Source organism: Heptranchias perlo, chromosome 4, assembly GCF_035084215.1.
Source record: "Heptranchias perlo isolate sHepPer1 chromosome 4, sHepPer1.hap1, whole genome shotgun sequence".
NCBI lineage: Eukaryota > Metazoa > Chordata > Chondrichthyes > Hexanchiformes > Hexanchidae > Heptranchias > Heptranchias perlo.
In genome coordinates this window covers 32,342,057-32,358,229 of record NC_090328.1, presented here as the reverse complement: position 1 = coordinate 32,358,229, position 16,173 = coordinate 32,342,057, and the positions used below count along the sequence as shown (strand labels likewise).

At 43.7% G+C, this 16,173-nt stretch overlaps 1 protein-coding gene across 2 annotated transcripts in view; it reads right to left on the bottom strand.

The window, feature by feature from the left end:
* Positions 1-230: 230 nt before the first annotated feature.
* Positions 231-16,173, bottom strand: part of ankra2 (ankyrin repeat, family A (RFXANK-like), 2) — a 32,604-nt gene continuing 16,661 nt past the window's right edge. For both annotated transcript variants that reach the window (XM_067982727.1, XM_067982726.1), the window contains 3 exons: positions 15,240-15,306; positions 8,823-8,903; positions 231-4,061 (listed from right to left, as the gene is read on the bottom strand). In XM_067982727.1, the coding sequence (XP_067838828.1) occupies positions 4,006-4,061; positions 8,823-8,903; positions 15,240-15,306 (204 nt within the window). In that variant the 3' untranslated portion in view covers positions 231-4,005. The remainder of the gene's footprint in view (positions 4,062-8,822; positions 8,904-15,239; positions 15,307-16,173) is intronic.

Here is a 16,173-nt window from a genome sequence, read left to right as displayed (position 1 = left end):
TAGTGGCCTCTGTTTAGTACCTTTGATTGCATGGACAAAACTGAGAACTCATGTCATGGGAAATCATGGATTCAAACTCCCATCTTACAGCTTTGTCACACAGTCTTCTTCATAATATTAATGTTTTGTGTTTAATAGGTTGAAAACTTCAATTGTGAATGGTTAATATATTACATTGAATCCATCTGACTAATTTTCTTCACTTATTATAGTCAAATAAATAGTCAATCTTAGATGTTACAATATCAGTTTTCATGTCAGTCCATATTAAACAATGTACCATTACATACGTTTTGTTCCGTTTTGTACAGAAAATCACTAACATAAACTATAAGTCATACAGTGCTATTATCTGTGTACTAGATTACTATAATAATCTGCATTTAAAAAAGCACCTTCAACATAATAAAATGTCCCAGTGTGCTTCACGGAGGCAGAAACTAGACACCAAGTAGTGATGGGAGGAGAGTTAGGGGAAGTGACCAAAGGCATGATCTAAGAGGTACGTTTGAGGAGGCTTTTCGAGGAGGCTTTTCAAGGAGAGGGGTAACAAGCTTGAGGTACTTAAGGAGAATGTTCCAGAATGTAGAGCCATGATGGCTGAAAGCAGTGACTGCAACTGAAGTGGAGGCGCGGCAGTGGGAATAAAAAGGAGCCCAGGGTTAGAAGAGCAGAAGTAGCACACTGGCAGATAAGGCTGGAGGAGTTGCAGAAGATGCGAGATGATTTGTAGGTGAGGACAAGGATTCTGAATTCAGTGTGTTGGGGAGAGGAAGCCAATGAAGGTTGTGAGAATAAGGATGGTAGGAGATCTAGACTTAGTGTGGGGTAGACGTGTTCCTCTGAGTTTTGGTTTATTTAGGGCAGAACTTGGGAGGAAGGTGAGGAGAGCATTGGGGCAGTCAAGCCTGGAAATGAAGATGTGGATGAGGGTGGAAATGGGTGATGTTTCAGAGATAAAAATAGGTGGTCTTGACAGTGGCTAGGATGTGGGGTTTAAAGCTCAGCTCAAGGTCAAAAATGACAACAAGATCACACTGTCAGATTAAGCCTGAGCAAGCAGCTGAGTTGATGGAATCAGGTCTAGGACACAGTTTGTGGCAGGAGCTAAACTGGATGACTTCAGTCTTGCTAATGTTAATGCCCCACTTCATCTACAACTTGATGCCACATAAGCAGCTGGACAGCACAATAATGGTCATGGAGTCAAGTGTGACAGGTGTCATCAACATATGTGCGTATGCTGATGAGGAAAAGAAGTTGGCCAAGGATGAAATCTTAGATCACACCCAAGGTGATGTGGAGATGAGAGGGGAAACCATTGCAGGAGATGTGCTGGGGAGTGGAACTAAGTCAGGGCAGTCCTACATAGTGGACCGTGAAAAAAAATGATTAAGAACGACAAAGTGGTGATAGTGGCAAACGTCTTGGAGAGAACAAGGCGGAATAATGCATCAGGTCGGTCACAAAATGTGTCATTACTAAATCTGACCTAGGCAGTCTCAGTGTTGTGGGCAGTGTGAAAGCTGGACTGGAGAGATTGGAATAGCAATTAACAGGAGAGATTGGAATACAGCTGGATGGCAATAACATGTTTGAACACCTGGGGAGGGAAGGGAGATTGGAGATAGGATGGTGGTTGGAGAGGATGGAGGGATCAAAGGTGGGTCATGTGAGGATGGGACGATGATAGCAGTTTTGAAGAGCAGAAAAAAAAGAGCCTGAAGAAAGGATGCCATTGACAACATCAGCAGGCATTGGGCCAAAGAGAGGTAGTTGTGTGGTGAGATGCATTACAGCATACTATCTACCAAATGTTCCTTCTTAAACAGAATGGCCAGAGATTTTGGGTGATATTATGAATACTTCTCGCTGTATAGTCGCTTGGTTCAGAAAACTCATAACTAGAATAGTTTTTCATTTCATAATTGTTTTTGAAAACAAAACATTCTTTAGAAGCTTATTACAGATTACAATACAAACAAGCATCTCCAAAGTACATAACACTGTGAAACAGACATGTACAAGATGGCTTCTCTTTATATTGCTATCAAAGACAGTTTGGGTCAATTACAGAATGGAACAAATCTACAAATCTTCAATAATACAGAAGGCAACAGAATATTCTAATGTGAAATTATTTCTGAATCTGGTGTGAAATGACATCGTTAATCAAAGAAATACAATAGATGAGTTCAATTTCCAACTACACTTCTTCCTAGACAACGAAGCAGCAGCTACATCCTGCCTTAAGTCCAGAGTGAAAAAGCATAGGTAAGCAATTCGTTCAGGCAAACAGGACTGCTCTCAGGTCAAAATAGACATGGCCTTTCTCCGAGAGGAGGAACACTTGCTTCTGAGAAGAATCTCACATTGTAATGTGACTGGAAACTGACCCTCCCTTTCCCCCCCACCCCACACTAAAAAAATCATACCTCTAACATTGATTCAAGTGTCAGCCACTGTTTGGGCCTGTACACATTCTCACAATGCTTAGAAATTGGCATTGTAATTGCTATTCTATTGGCACACTGGATAAAATAATTTTGAACAGAGACTGTGCTTGACAAACCTTCCAGCAAGGAAGGTAGAGCACAATCTTTTAGATAATGAACTAAAATAGCATGTCTGCTACTTTTCAGAATTTATTGAATTTTAATATTGGTAAAGGATTTTCTCAAATCATCTGAAATCACTAAGCAGAATTAGGGCACTGTTTGAAGTACTGGGACATAGGATTTTAGTTGATAATTTTTCTCTGAACTTCACAATATACTGGTACAGTTCATCCACATTATACAGTCTCAAGTTAATACATGCTCTTTAGGAGAACAATATTGGGAAGCTAAGATGACAATTTGGAAAATAGAAACAAAATTCCAAATGCTGCATTTTTTGGGGGTCAGCCAAATGTCTGAAATGGTCAGAAACCCTCTATCATGTTTAAAAGTCTCTAAACCAAGTAGAATTTCTGTTTGAACAGCATAGGGACCATCCCTATAGGGATACACTTTGTCCAGATACCTTTGGCATTGATTGGCAGAGTAAAAGCTTAGAGACACCCATGTGCACAGTACTTCAGGGCATTGCTGACCTAATGGAACTTGGAGCAATAGACCTTTCACTGGGAGCTGGGTTCCTCCAGTTACGGCCACAAAGCCTACCAGCATGAAAAATTGATAAACTTCTCACTGTTTGTCCAGCTAGGACCATTCTACCCATTAGGGTACTGGCTTACAGGATTCTCTGGAGCCAAGTGGGAGAATGCCCGGTTCCCCCTTCCCACTGTGTGACTGGTCTACCCTTCCAGGTTCCACCAGTGAGCCAAGATGGCTGATCAATAACCTGTATTGCACACTTGTTTGGCTCAGGTATCGGATTACCAATCTGACGGAGACGGTTACCAGGCTTGTCACCTTGGAGCAACCTCAACCCTAAAGGTACCCCACTTACTTCCCCCCTCCGCCAAAGGGAATAGTCACTCCAAATCCTGTTTCTTGCCTGAAAATTAGTAAACCTTTTAAGGTTCCAACGATCCATAGTGGGTTTACAAAATACTTTGTTGAACATTCACTAAGCTTCCTACTGGCAGGACTGAAGGGAATTCCTTCTTCTGTAGGAAGTATTATCCCTTTTTACACCCAAGTAATCTTGGTGTGTAGCTAATCCTTCAGTACCTCAACAAATGGGCTCCAAACATGGCATTTGGGTAAAATAATGCCCAATTGACCAATCCAATGATGATGGTACAATACACCACCTAATAAATTGTGTTATAAAGTAAGGCTTTAACATTGTTTGCCAGCAGCGAGTCTTATTATCACAGGCAAACCTGGATCAGGAATAATCTTTTCATTCTTCTACTGTGCATACATTACAACAATCAGTATGCTGATTGATATATTTTCAAACGTAAACATTTTGGAGCACTCCCTCAGAAACCAGACGATGTATGCAAAGGTTCAAGTAATTTATTCTTCTGTGACTGCCAGAGGTGTCAGGCCATCATTCCCTAATGTTCAATAGCAACTTCAGCAAATGTGCCTCAATAACCTGCTGAACTAAAAGAGGAAAATCCCTGATTAGAAAATGCAACAATTCCTATTTCAAGGTACACAAAAGTACAACACTGGTTTATTGATCAAGAAATAATGAATAAGCAGAGGCTGAAGACTTTGAACTGCGATAAAATTAAGTCTACTTAACAATACTTTCCAGCAAGAATGGAATGAAGAAAAACAACAAAGCATATTAGAGTAATAATCAGGAAGATGATATTCCTCTTGGTGATGATAATAGCAAAACGACAAATCAACATTTTTGCTAAAATTATTCAGAGGATCAATTTCACATCCTGCAAGTTTATAAGTGAACTAAATTGTCAAATATAGAAATTTATTTGGACAATGTAGTTCAGGTTATTTTTCCTGAAAAAAAGAGATGTAAAATACTAAATAAACCATCCATGAAATTCTTGGCAGCCCTGCTATGCTGCTGGCAATGTGGTGAGGCAGGATTTCGCTTGCTGGTCTGCCCTGGCATTTGACTCAGTTCCAAATCCTGGAGGTGGAGTCATTAGTATAAAGGAGGTGGTGACCCATGATATTTATGGTGATGCTTGGGTGACCACCTTGTGAGGACCTAGCCACCCCATTGTGGGGGTGGGGGGGGGGGTACATTCTAATTGAAAAGGGAGTTTTTAAAAAAATACAAACAATCCATCTTGCAGTTGCTGCTTGTCCAGCTCTGTGATTGAGTGCCACAGGGAAATTTACTTTTAATGCATTAGGAATTAGTGCTGGCATGGACTGTGTGCCTGCTTTATACAGGCATAGGGTGCTTTAGGGGCAACTGAGGAATTTAGGATGCCTAACATTATACCACCAGTGCTACCTCTTCTAGTGTCAGCACCATGGAACATGACATAAAGGCGTAGAAATCCGCTGGAATTGGGTTCTGCCCCAAATTCCTCACCCTGCCACCAAGACTGCATGAAAATCACACTGCCAAATTAAAGTAATTTTATTTGTAGTGCAATTATTTTCCACCTCTGTTGACATGCTCCATTAAGATGCTTGAAAAATACTCCGCTGCAGATCCAACTTTGACTGAATGACTCAACAGACCACCTAGCGGTTTATTCCACTGCAATATCGAAGTCTGCACACTAATCACAGCAGTATTTCTTGTATCATAACATACACGGATAGCATTACTTATAGGTGGGACATGTGTTAAGTGGACTAAGTGAGCCGATTATGTGGTGCCAATGAGTGCTAGCTCACTAACACTTTAGGAGGGGTCAAGGGCACAGAATAGAGTCCTGTTCAACTTGGTTTGAGTTGAGTCATGTTGTACAGGGAGGTGTCAAATAACGGTTGTGGCATCTTTGTGGCGTGCGAGAGAAATTGGGAGGGGAAAAATAAAATCACCTCCCCAACAGTCCCTTGGTGTGCCTTCAGCTGACCACAGGGCACTGGCCCTGGCCTGGGAACATGCTGTGTGCCTGTCCTGTTGGATACAAAAGGTGTCAAGCCATGTGGACGAAGAAGGGAATAAAGTTATAGGGATAAAGAATATGTATATTAATGACCTGGACTTGGGTATACAGGGCATAATTTCAAAGTCTGTAGATGACGTAAAACTCGAAAACTCGAAGAGGATAGTAATAGACTTCAGGAGGACATAGGCAGACGGGTGAAATGGGCACACACATGGCAGATAAAATTTAAAGCGGAGAAGGGTTAAGTGATTCATTGTGGTAGGAAGAATAAGGAAAGGCAATATAAACTAAATGGTACAATTTTAAATTGGATGCAGGAACAGAGAGACCTGGGAGTTATTGGTAGTGACAATCGTGCAAGTTCCAAAAGACTTTCAGTACATAAGTTTTTGATAGTGGCCGGACAAGTTGAGAAGGCTGTTAAAAAGGCATACGGAATCCTTGGCTTTATAAATTGAGGCATAGGGCTTCATTTTAGCACCCGCTATCGGGTGCGTTCCTGGCCGGGGCGGGGGGGCTCTGAAAAATCGGGGAATCCCGGAGCAGGTCGGGAGCCCGGCTCCAACCCACCCACTTCTGGGTTCCCCAGACGCGCAGACGTGCGCGCGCAGCCCCCGCAGGCAATTATAGCCGGCGGGGTGCCACTTGACAGTATTTACTTAGGTATTTCAGGTCATTAACAGACCTGATTAAGGGAATATGTGAGGAGGGGTGGGATTTTAGAGACAACTGGGACTGTTTCCCATACTGGGGGAAACACTCCCAGTTCAAATGGACGTGTTGCCGCTGTCAGCCTGTGGCAGCTGCAAAGGTCCATTTGACAGGTGTGGGGGGGGGGGGGGGGGGGAGGGGAGGAGGGGGGATAAGACCCTCACTCATTGCAGGAGGCCACTCTGTCACTTGGAACAAAGTTTGGCCTCCACCACCCTCCTCCTGACATGAAAATTCACCAACTTGTACACTTACCCCAGGGTCCAGAGACATGTACCTACCTTGTGGACCCCCTCAGATGTACATCTTCCGGATGGGGGCCGCCGTAGCTGCAGTCATGACCTCCTCGCAGGGCGAACGGCATCACCAGCCTCGCCAGCCACGCCGTCCACCTCTGACACGTGGAGCTCCACAACACAGTGCTGTGACACATCCACCTGCACAGCAGGAGGGAGGGCAACCGCAGAGAGAGATGTGTCGCAGAGGGCACTACCCTCGCCACAGGGTTCACAGACCGAGGCTCAGCTTCCTGGACCTCTCTGAACCAGTGCACACGGAGGCTCAGAGTCACTCGACATGTAGTCGTGGACATCTGCAGCCTCCTTCATGCCGAGCTGCTCCCGGTTGGCCCGAGCACCATCTTCTTACCAGTCACTGTCAAAGTCACCACTGCCCTCAACAACTTCTCCTCCGCATCCTTCCAGGGTGCCACCGGGGACATCGCCAACATCTCTCAGTCGTCTGCACAAAAGAGCCCTGCAAATACACCTACACCCACTCTGCAGTGACACAATGGCTGTCATCAGTTGTGGGTCTTCGTAGTGATCCTCAGGAAAGGGCATTATTGCACAAACCAGACAAGATTCGCAAAGACGTGGCAGTAGTGGTGCCAATATGATATGTAATGGGAGTTGGTCAGAAATTAAATACAAGTAAAAACCATGACAAACCCTCAAACACCCTTGTGCGTCCCCTTCATGCTCACGACACGTTTGCCTTACGCTTCCTACTGCACATATGTGATGCATGCCCGGTGGCTGCAGCACAGGTAGTGGCAGGTTGAGTGAGGCTGACTGTGAAAGAGATGCATGAGAGGGTGAGTATGAGATAGAGCCATGAGATTGTATAAGGATTGGGTTGAGTGGTAGTGGCGGGATGAGTACTGGCGAGGTGAGTAGGTGCAGGTAAGATAAGGATGAGCTTTGAGTGGGTGTGAGGAGTGATGTGAGAGAGTAGTGTTGGCAGTGCAGAAGGAGGTGTGGGTGGGGGGCAGTGATGTGGCAGACGGAGTATAGGGGAATGAGTAAGTGTACTCACTTTGGCTGACCTACTTAGGTCTTTGCAGCGCCTCCTGCACTGTATGCAGGTGGGCGATATGTTGGCGGTGCAGGTGACCTCCTCTACCACCTCGAGCCAGGCCTTCCTGGTGACAGAGGCAAGCCGCTTCCTCCCGCCCGCCAGTGGGGGGGGGGGGGGGGGGGGGTAATCTCTGTCCTCCCCCTCCTCCTCACCCCATCTAATGATACCTGGAGTGAGGAATCATTAAACTGGGAGCAGCCTTCCCCCTGGGCTGCTCCATGCTGTAATTTTTGCTATTTCTTGCAGCATCAGCCAGTGGAGGACTGCCCCTTTAAATAGAGCTCCTCCAGCCGACAGAGCATACTGCGCATGCGCAGTCCGCCCGACGCGCAGATCAGCAGTGGGGAACCCGGAAGACCAGGTAAGTGGATCCAATTAGGCTGCGATCGCGCTGGGGGGGGGGGCAGACTGATTTTGCCGGGCGCTGCCCCCCCGCCGCGAACCCACAGCCCTGGTAACATCGAGCCCATAGAGTACAAAAGCAAGGAAGTTATGCTAAACCTTTATAAAACACTGGTTAGGTCCCAGCTGCAGTATTGTGTTCAATTCTGGGTACCACACTTTAGGAAGGATGCCAAGGCCTTACAGAGGGTGCAGAGGAAATTTACTTGAATAGTACCAGGGATGAGGAACTTCAGTGGAGAGACTAGAGAATCTGGGGTTGTTCTCCTTAGAGCAGAGAAGGTTAAGGGGAGATTTAATAGAGGGGTTGAAAATCATGAGTTTTGATAAAGTAAAGAAGGAGAAACTGTTTCCGGTGGCAGAAGGGTCGGTAACCAGAGGACACAGATTCAAGATAACTGGCAAAAGAACCAGAGGCAACGTGAGGAAAAAAATGTTTACGCAGCAAGTTATGATCTGGAATGCATTGCCTGAATCTGCTTCCACCACCCTTTCAATAATAACTTTCAAAAGAGAATTGGATAAATACTTGAACTGGAAAAATGTGCAGGGCTATGGGGAAAGAGCAGGGGAGTGGAACTAATTGGATGGCTCTTTCAGAGAGCCTGCACAGGCACAGTGGGCCGAATGGCCTCCTTCTATGCTGTATCATTCTATGATTCTATGAAACTTTTCCCAAAAATATCCCATAAAGTTTGAGTCAAGAATTATTTTTTGCAAAAGGGATATTTAGCACAGTTTTTTTTTAAAAATGGTGCATCCAAAAGTGATTTCATCTTTATTTTAAATAAACTGCATTTAAACAAAAACCCTTTGGTTACGCAATAAAATCAAACTTAATAATTACCATTCTTGAAACCCAACCCTACAGCCATATCCATTGCATTGAATCCTGAATCTGTTTCAACAGTTGGATCAGCACCATATTCTGCAAAAAGAGTAAGAACTTGTCAGATTACACAATAATTAAAGAACTTCATTCATGAGATGTTGTCACATTTTCAGACCTTGATAACTCAAATTACTTGAATAATTTTTATTTACATGATGCATTACATAGATGGCAGCAGATGGGTATCAGCAGGAACAAACTTCCATTGGTTTGCTCACCAAATGAAACTAGAGTCTGAACCACTACCTGTAACTCTTTTCCAACAGTATTTTTTACGTTAGATATACTAGATAATATTCTGGCTGGAGAATGGGGTAGGCTGTTTGGGCAGTGAGACTGAGGCTAGCCATTGTTTGAACCCAGTGAATCCCTGGTACTGACAAGCCATCAAATCCTTGACTCTACGTGGTGCTGCATTTCCTCAAAACTGATTAGTGCTATCATGTGTGCAGTGAGCTGTGATGCAGCTGGATTTCTTAGACTCACTGTACTTTTCTTCCTTGCTCTATATAATGCAGGAAAGATGCAACGAATCCTTACGTATGTACTTCATGAATGGAGGGAAAACTTGGCAAGTCACTGACTCAAGCTTAAGTGATGAGCATTTCATACAATAATCACGAGAGGGCTACTGTATTTTGTATAGTATTTAAACACTTTGGCAGATATTGGTGTAGACAAAGAAACCCAACTGTGGAAACACTTTGTTTTGATGCAGACAATGTATGACATGGACCAGAAATTAAGGGTACTTTGTACAGCCACAGCCCAGATGGGATACATTCTCTGAGCTGTGTAGAATTCAAACTAGCATCACAGACCTTCGTATGCTAATATTCATGGTTTATGTTTGCTCTCTATACGGAGAACTACAGGATTGGTTGCTGATATTGCCATATGACCTAAAGAAAATAGCTTATTTTTCTTTTGTATTTTTGTACAGATCAAGACATCTAGTATAATGGTTCACATAGTAAGACACGGACAATAGAATTGATTTAAATTGCTAATTGATCCATAACGATTACATGGGTTGTCCAATTGTCACCACCAGAGAAACAAATTTACACCTGACCACCAGCCCCCACCTTGTTTTTTTTTAAAAAAGGGGCATAACAAACAAAAAAGTATGATGGTTCTGTAGGTATGCTGAGCTCCTGAGAAACCTAAAAAGTTAACAGAAAACCGCAGACATGCTGGATTAAATAACAGAATGTTTGAAATTCTAATGTCTGCTCAATCTAATCTACTCCTGTAGAGAGGCTGGAGATTTTGTCCTAAGCGTTATTGATGTGAGGTCCAATAGAAGGGGAAAGAACCTTAACCAGTGACAGAGGTTCTGGGGTTTTATGCAATGTGTGAGGAGACCACATACAACACTACCTATTTGCAATGTCATGACAACATTTGCATACAGCTGTTCAGCAGATGATTATTATAGAATAAATCAAGTTAGACTATGATGATATGGTGAGTGGAGGGCAAGGAATGAATAAGAACTCTTAATTTAGGTAAATAGATATAATTACTAGCTTTTGCCACTGTTATAGCTTTCATTAGGCATAACTTCTTTTACTATTGCTATCATGACGTAATATGGAATTTCAGAATATCTCAATGACTCAAATTAACATGGGACTTCAAAATAACAAATGGTGAACTACAAAGCAATCTGCCATCTTGCATATAAGCTAGCATTCATCAGAAAGTCTTCACAGAGACAAGGATAAGTTACATTAATAAAAGGCCTGTTTCCTAAAATTGATTATAGGTAAACCGTTGGAACATTTATTTCTGTGGATTGGCATCAAAGTAATAGAACTGTGGGCATGTGACTGAATACTGGAAAATTCATGTCCTTGACAGTATAAAACTTACTAGGGATAATTCTGTGATCCTGCACTCCCAGGGGCTACAACATTGTTGCCCTGATTCTCCAACAATGTGCATATCTGGTGAGCTTGGCTCAGTGCTGGGAGTGCAGAACTGCAAAATTACCACTAGTGAGTCAGTCATCCTAGCAAAGTAAAATAAGGATTGTTGAAGGTTTTGAGATTGTACTTACTATGGAGTTAAACTTGAAATAGTCACTGTCATGACTGTCAAATCTGTCATGGAGTGTCAAGTTTAATAGTAACTGCTTTCTGCCCCACTGGTGGAGTAAGCAGATGCTGGCATAAACCTGTTTTACAGTAAACAGGGCAATGCTGCTCGAGTCTCCATCAAAAAAGGGAAAATATTTATGATCAAACATTTAAAAAAACTTGCAGTATCATATAGTTTTAACAGCCGAATATTGGGGAAAGGCCAATTTTATGAAGCTGAGAAGTGATTTAGCAAAAGTGGACTACTTGAAGCAGCTACTTGAAGGTAAATCAGTGTCAGAGCAGTGGGAGGCATTCAAGGGGGAGATTCAAGCGGATAAGGTAAACATGTTCCCACAAATAGTCAACGGGAAATTGAGGAGCAAATATGTAAGGAGATTACAGACAGCTGCAAGAAAAATAGGGTGGTAATAGTAGGGGACTTTAACTTTCCCAACATTGACTGGGACAGCCATAGCATTAGGGGCTTGGATGGAGAGAAATTTGTTGAGTGTATTCAGGAGGAATTTCTCATTCAGTATGTGGATGGCCCGACTAGAGAGGGGGCAAAACTTGACCTCCTCTTGGGAAATAAGGAAGGGCAGGTGACAGAAGTGTTAGTGAGGGATCAGTGATCATAATTCCATTAGTTTTAAGATAGCTATGGAGAATGATAGGTCTGGCCCAAAAGTTAAAATTCTAAATTGGGGAAAGGCCAATTTTGATGGTATTAGACAGGAACTTTCAGAAGTTGATTGGGAGAGTCTGTTGGCAGGCAAAGGGACGTCTGGTAAGTGGGAGGCTTTCAAAAGTGTGTTAACCAGGGTTCAGGGTAAGCACATTCCTTATAAAGTGAAGGGCAAGGCTGGTAGAAGTAGGGAACCTTGGATGACTCGGGAGATTGTGGCCCTAGTCAAAAAGAAGGAGGCATATGACATGCATAGGCAGCTGGGATCAAGTGGATCCCTTGAAGAGTATAGAGATTGCCGGAGTAGAGTTAAGAGAGAAATCAGGAGGGCAAAAAGGGGACATGAGATTGCTTTGGCAGATAAGGCAAAGGAGAATCCAAAGAGCTTCTACAAGTACATAAAGGGCAAAAGAGTAACTAGGGAGAGATCAACAAGGTCATCTATGTGCGGAACCACAAGAGATGGGTGAGATCCTGAATGAATATTTCACATCAGTATTTACGGTTGAGAAAGGCATAGATGTTAGGGAACTTGGGGAAATAAATAGTGATGTCTTGAGGAGTGTACATATTACAGAGAGGGAGGTGCTGGAAGTCTTAACGCGCATCAAGGTAGATAAATCTCCGGGACCTGATGAAATGTATCCCAGGACGTTATGGGAGGTTAGGGAGGAAATTGCGGGTCCCCTAGCAGAGATATTTGAATCATCGACAGCTACAGGTGAGGTGCCTGAAGATTGGAGGGTAGCAAATGTTGTGCCTTTGTTTAAGAAGGGCGGCAGGGAAAAGCCTGGGAACTACAGACCGGTGAGCCTGACATCTGTAGTGGGTAAGTTGTTAGAGGGTATTCTGAGAGACAGGATCTACAGGCATTTGGAGAGGCAGGGACTGATTAGGAACAGTCAGCATGGTTTTGTGAGAGGAAAATCATGTCTCACGAATTTGATTGAGTTTTTTGAAGGGATAACCAAGATAGATGAGGGCTGTGCAGTAGACATGGTCTACATGGACTTTAGCAAAGCCTTTGACAAGGTACCGCATGGTAGGTTGTTACATAAGGTTAAATCTCACGGGATCCAAGGTGAGGTAGCCAATTGGATGCAAAATTGGCTTGACGACAGAAGACAGAGGGGTGGTTGTAGAGGGTTGTTTTTCAGACTGGAGGCCTGTGACCAGCGGTGTGCCTCAGGGATCGGTGCTGGGTCAGCTGTTATTTGTTATTTATATTCATGATTTGGATGAGAATTTAGGAGGCATGGTTAATAAGTTTGCAGATGACACCAAGATTGGTGGCATTGTGGACAGTGAAGAAGGTTATCTAGGATTGCAACGGGATCTTGATAAATTGGGCCAGTGGGCCACTGAATGGCAGATGGAGTTTAATTTAGATAAATGTGAGGTGATGCATTTTGGTAGATCGAATCGGGCCAGGACCTACTCCGTTAATGGTAGGGCGTTGGGGAGAGTTATAGAAAAAAGAGATCTCGGAGTACAGGTTCACAGCTCCTTGAAAGTGGAGTCACAGGTGGATAGGGTGGTGAAGAAGGCAATCGGCATGCTTGGTTTCATTGGTCAGAACATTGAATGCAGGAGTTGGGATGTCTTGTTGAAGTTGTACAGGGCATTGGTGAGGCCACACTTTGAGTACTGTGTACAGTTCTGGTCACCCTATTATAGAAAGGATATTATTAAACTAGAAAGAGTGCAGAAAAGATTTACTAGGATGCTACCGGGACTTGATGGTTTGACTTATAGGGAGAGGTTAGACAGACTGGGACTTTTTTCCCTGGAGAGTAGGAGGTTAAGGGGTGATCTTATAGAAGTCTATAAAATAATGAGGGGCATAGATAAGGTAGATCGTCAAAATCTTTTCCCAAAGGTAGGGGAGTCTATAACGAGGGGGCATAGATTTAAGGTGAGAGGGGAGAGATACAAAAGGGTCCAGAGGGGCAATTTTTTGAGCGGGTAACAAGGAGGGTCAATGAGGGTAACGTATTTGACGTAGTGTACATGGATCTTAGCAAGGCTTTTGACAAGGTCCCACATGGCAGACTGGTCAAAAAAGTAAAAGCCCATGGGATCAGAGGGAAATTCAAAATTGTCTCAGTGGCAGGAAGTAAAGGGTAATGGTTGATGGGTGTTTTTGCGGCTGGAAGGCGATTTCCAGTGGGGTTCCGCAAGGCTCAGCACTAGGTCCCTTGCTTTTTGTGGCATATATTAATGATTTGGACTTGAATGTTTTTTTTTTATTCATTCATGGGATGTGGGCGTCGCTGGCGAGGCCGGCATTTATTGCCCATCCCTAATTGCCTTTGAGAAGATGGTGGTGTGCCGCCTTCTTGAACCGCTGCAGTGAAGGTTCTCCCACAGTGCTGTTAGGAAGGGAGTTCCAGGATTTTGACCCAGCGACGATGAAGGAATGGCGATATATTTCCAAGTCGGGATGGTGTGTGACTTGGAGGGGAACGTGCAGGTGGTGTTGTTCCCATATACCTGCTGCTCTTGTCCTTCTAGGTGGTAGAGGTCACGGGTTTGGGAGGTGCTGTCGAAGAAGCCTTGGTGAGTTGCTGCAGTGCATCCTATGGATGTGGGGGGCTTGATCAAGAAGTTTGCAGGTGATACAAAAATTGGCTGGGTGGTTGATAGTGAGAAGGAAAGCCATAAACTGCAGGGAGATATCAATGGATTGGTCAGGTGGGCAGAAAGGTGGCAAATGGAATTCAATCCAGAGAAGTGTGAGGTAATGCATTTGGGGAGGGCAAATAAGGAGGGAGTACACAATAAATTGGAGGATACTGAGAGGTGTAGAGGAACAAAGGGACCTTGGAGTACACGTCCAAAGATCCCAGAAGGTAGCAGGACAGGTAGATAAGGTGGTTAAAAAGGCAGAAGGGATAACTTCCTTTATTAACTGACGCATAGAATATAAGAGCAGGGAGGTTATGCTAGAACTGTATAAAACATTGGTTAGGTCACAGCTGGAGTACTGCATACAGTTCTCGTCACCACATTACAGGAAAGATGTGATTGCACTAGAGAGAGTACAGAGGAGGTTTACTAGTATGTTGCCAGGGCTGGAGAATTTTAGCTATGAGAATAGATTGGATTGGCTGGGGTTGTTTTCTTTGGAACAAAGGAGGCTGAAGGGAGATTTAATTGAGGTATATAAAATTATGACGGGACTAGATAGAGTGGATTAGGAGGATCTATTTCCCCTAGCAGAGGGGTCAGTGACCATGGGGCATAGATTCAAAGTAATTGGTAAAAGGATTAGAGGGGAGCTGAGGAGAAATTTTTTCACTCAGAGTATGGTGGGGGTCTAGAACTCACTGCCTGAAAGAGTGTTAGAGGCAGAAACCCTCAGCTCATTTAAAAAATACTTGGATGTGCACTTGAAGTGCCGTAACCTACAGGGCTACGAACCAAGTGCTGGAAAGTGGGATTAAGCTTGATAGCTCTTTTTCGGCTGGCATGGACACGATGGGCCGAATGGCCTCCTTCTGTGCCGTAACTTTCTATGATTCTATTAAAAACCTCAGACAAAATAACTTATTGGGGTAGAGTTTAAAAGCCACATTATTAGATGTTGTGTTAGCTCACCCAACAGAGTCTCCACACATTTCACATGATTTCCATGCACCGCATAGAGCAAAGGAGTTCCCCCATTCTGCAAACAGAAACAGCATGGTAAAAATTTCAAAATGATTGCACTAAATATTTCACCTAAATTGAAGAATCAAAACAATGATCACACTAATGTACTTGCTACATTCTCACAAATGGAACATGAGTTTAAATGTTTAGTATAAGTGTCTATGTAGCTGTCAGATTGTTATAAAAGCCCCACTGGTTCAACTAATGTCCTTGAGGGAAGGAGCGCACGCACGCACGCACACCTCCAGTCTAACATGAACGTGGTTTACTCGTAACTGCCCTCTGAAAGTAGAGCAAGCCAGGCACTGTATCAAACTGATATATAGAAACATAGAAAAATAAGAGGAGTAAGCCATTCAATATGGTCATGGCTGATCCTCTATCTCAATACCATATTCCCGCTCTCTCCCCATACCCCTTGATGTCTTTTGTGTCTAGAAATCTATCTAGCTCCTTCTTAAATATATTCAATGACTTGGCCTCCACAGCCTTCTGTGGTAGAGAATTCCACAGGTTCACCACTCTGAGTGAAGAAATTTCTCCTCACCTCGGTCCTAAATGTCCTACCCCGTATCCTGAGACTGTGACCCCTCGTTCTGGACACCTCAGCCAGGGGAAACATCCACCCTGCATCCAGTCTGTCTAACCCTGTCAGAATTTTATACGTTTCAATGAGATCCCCTCCCATTCTTCAATACTCTAGTGAATACAGACCTAGTTGACCCAATCGCTCCTCATATGACAGTCCTGCCATCCCAGGAATCAGTCTGGTGAACCTTCGCTGCACTCCCTCGCTGGCAAGTATATCCTTTCTTAGGTAAGAACATAAGAACATAAGAAATTGGAGCAGGAGTAGGCCAATCGGCCCCTCGAACCTGCT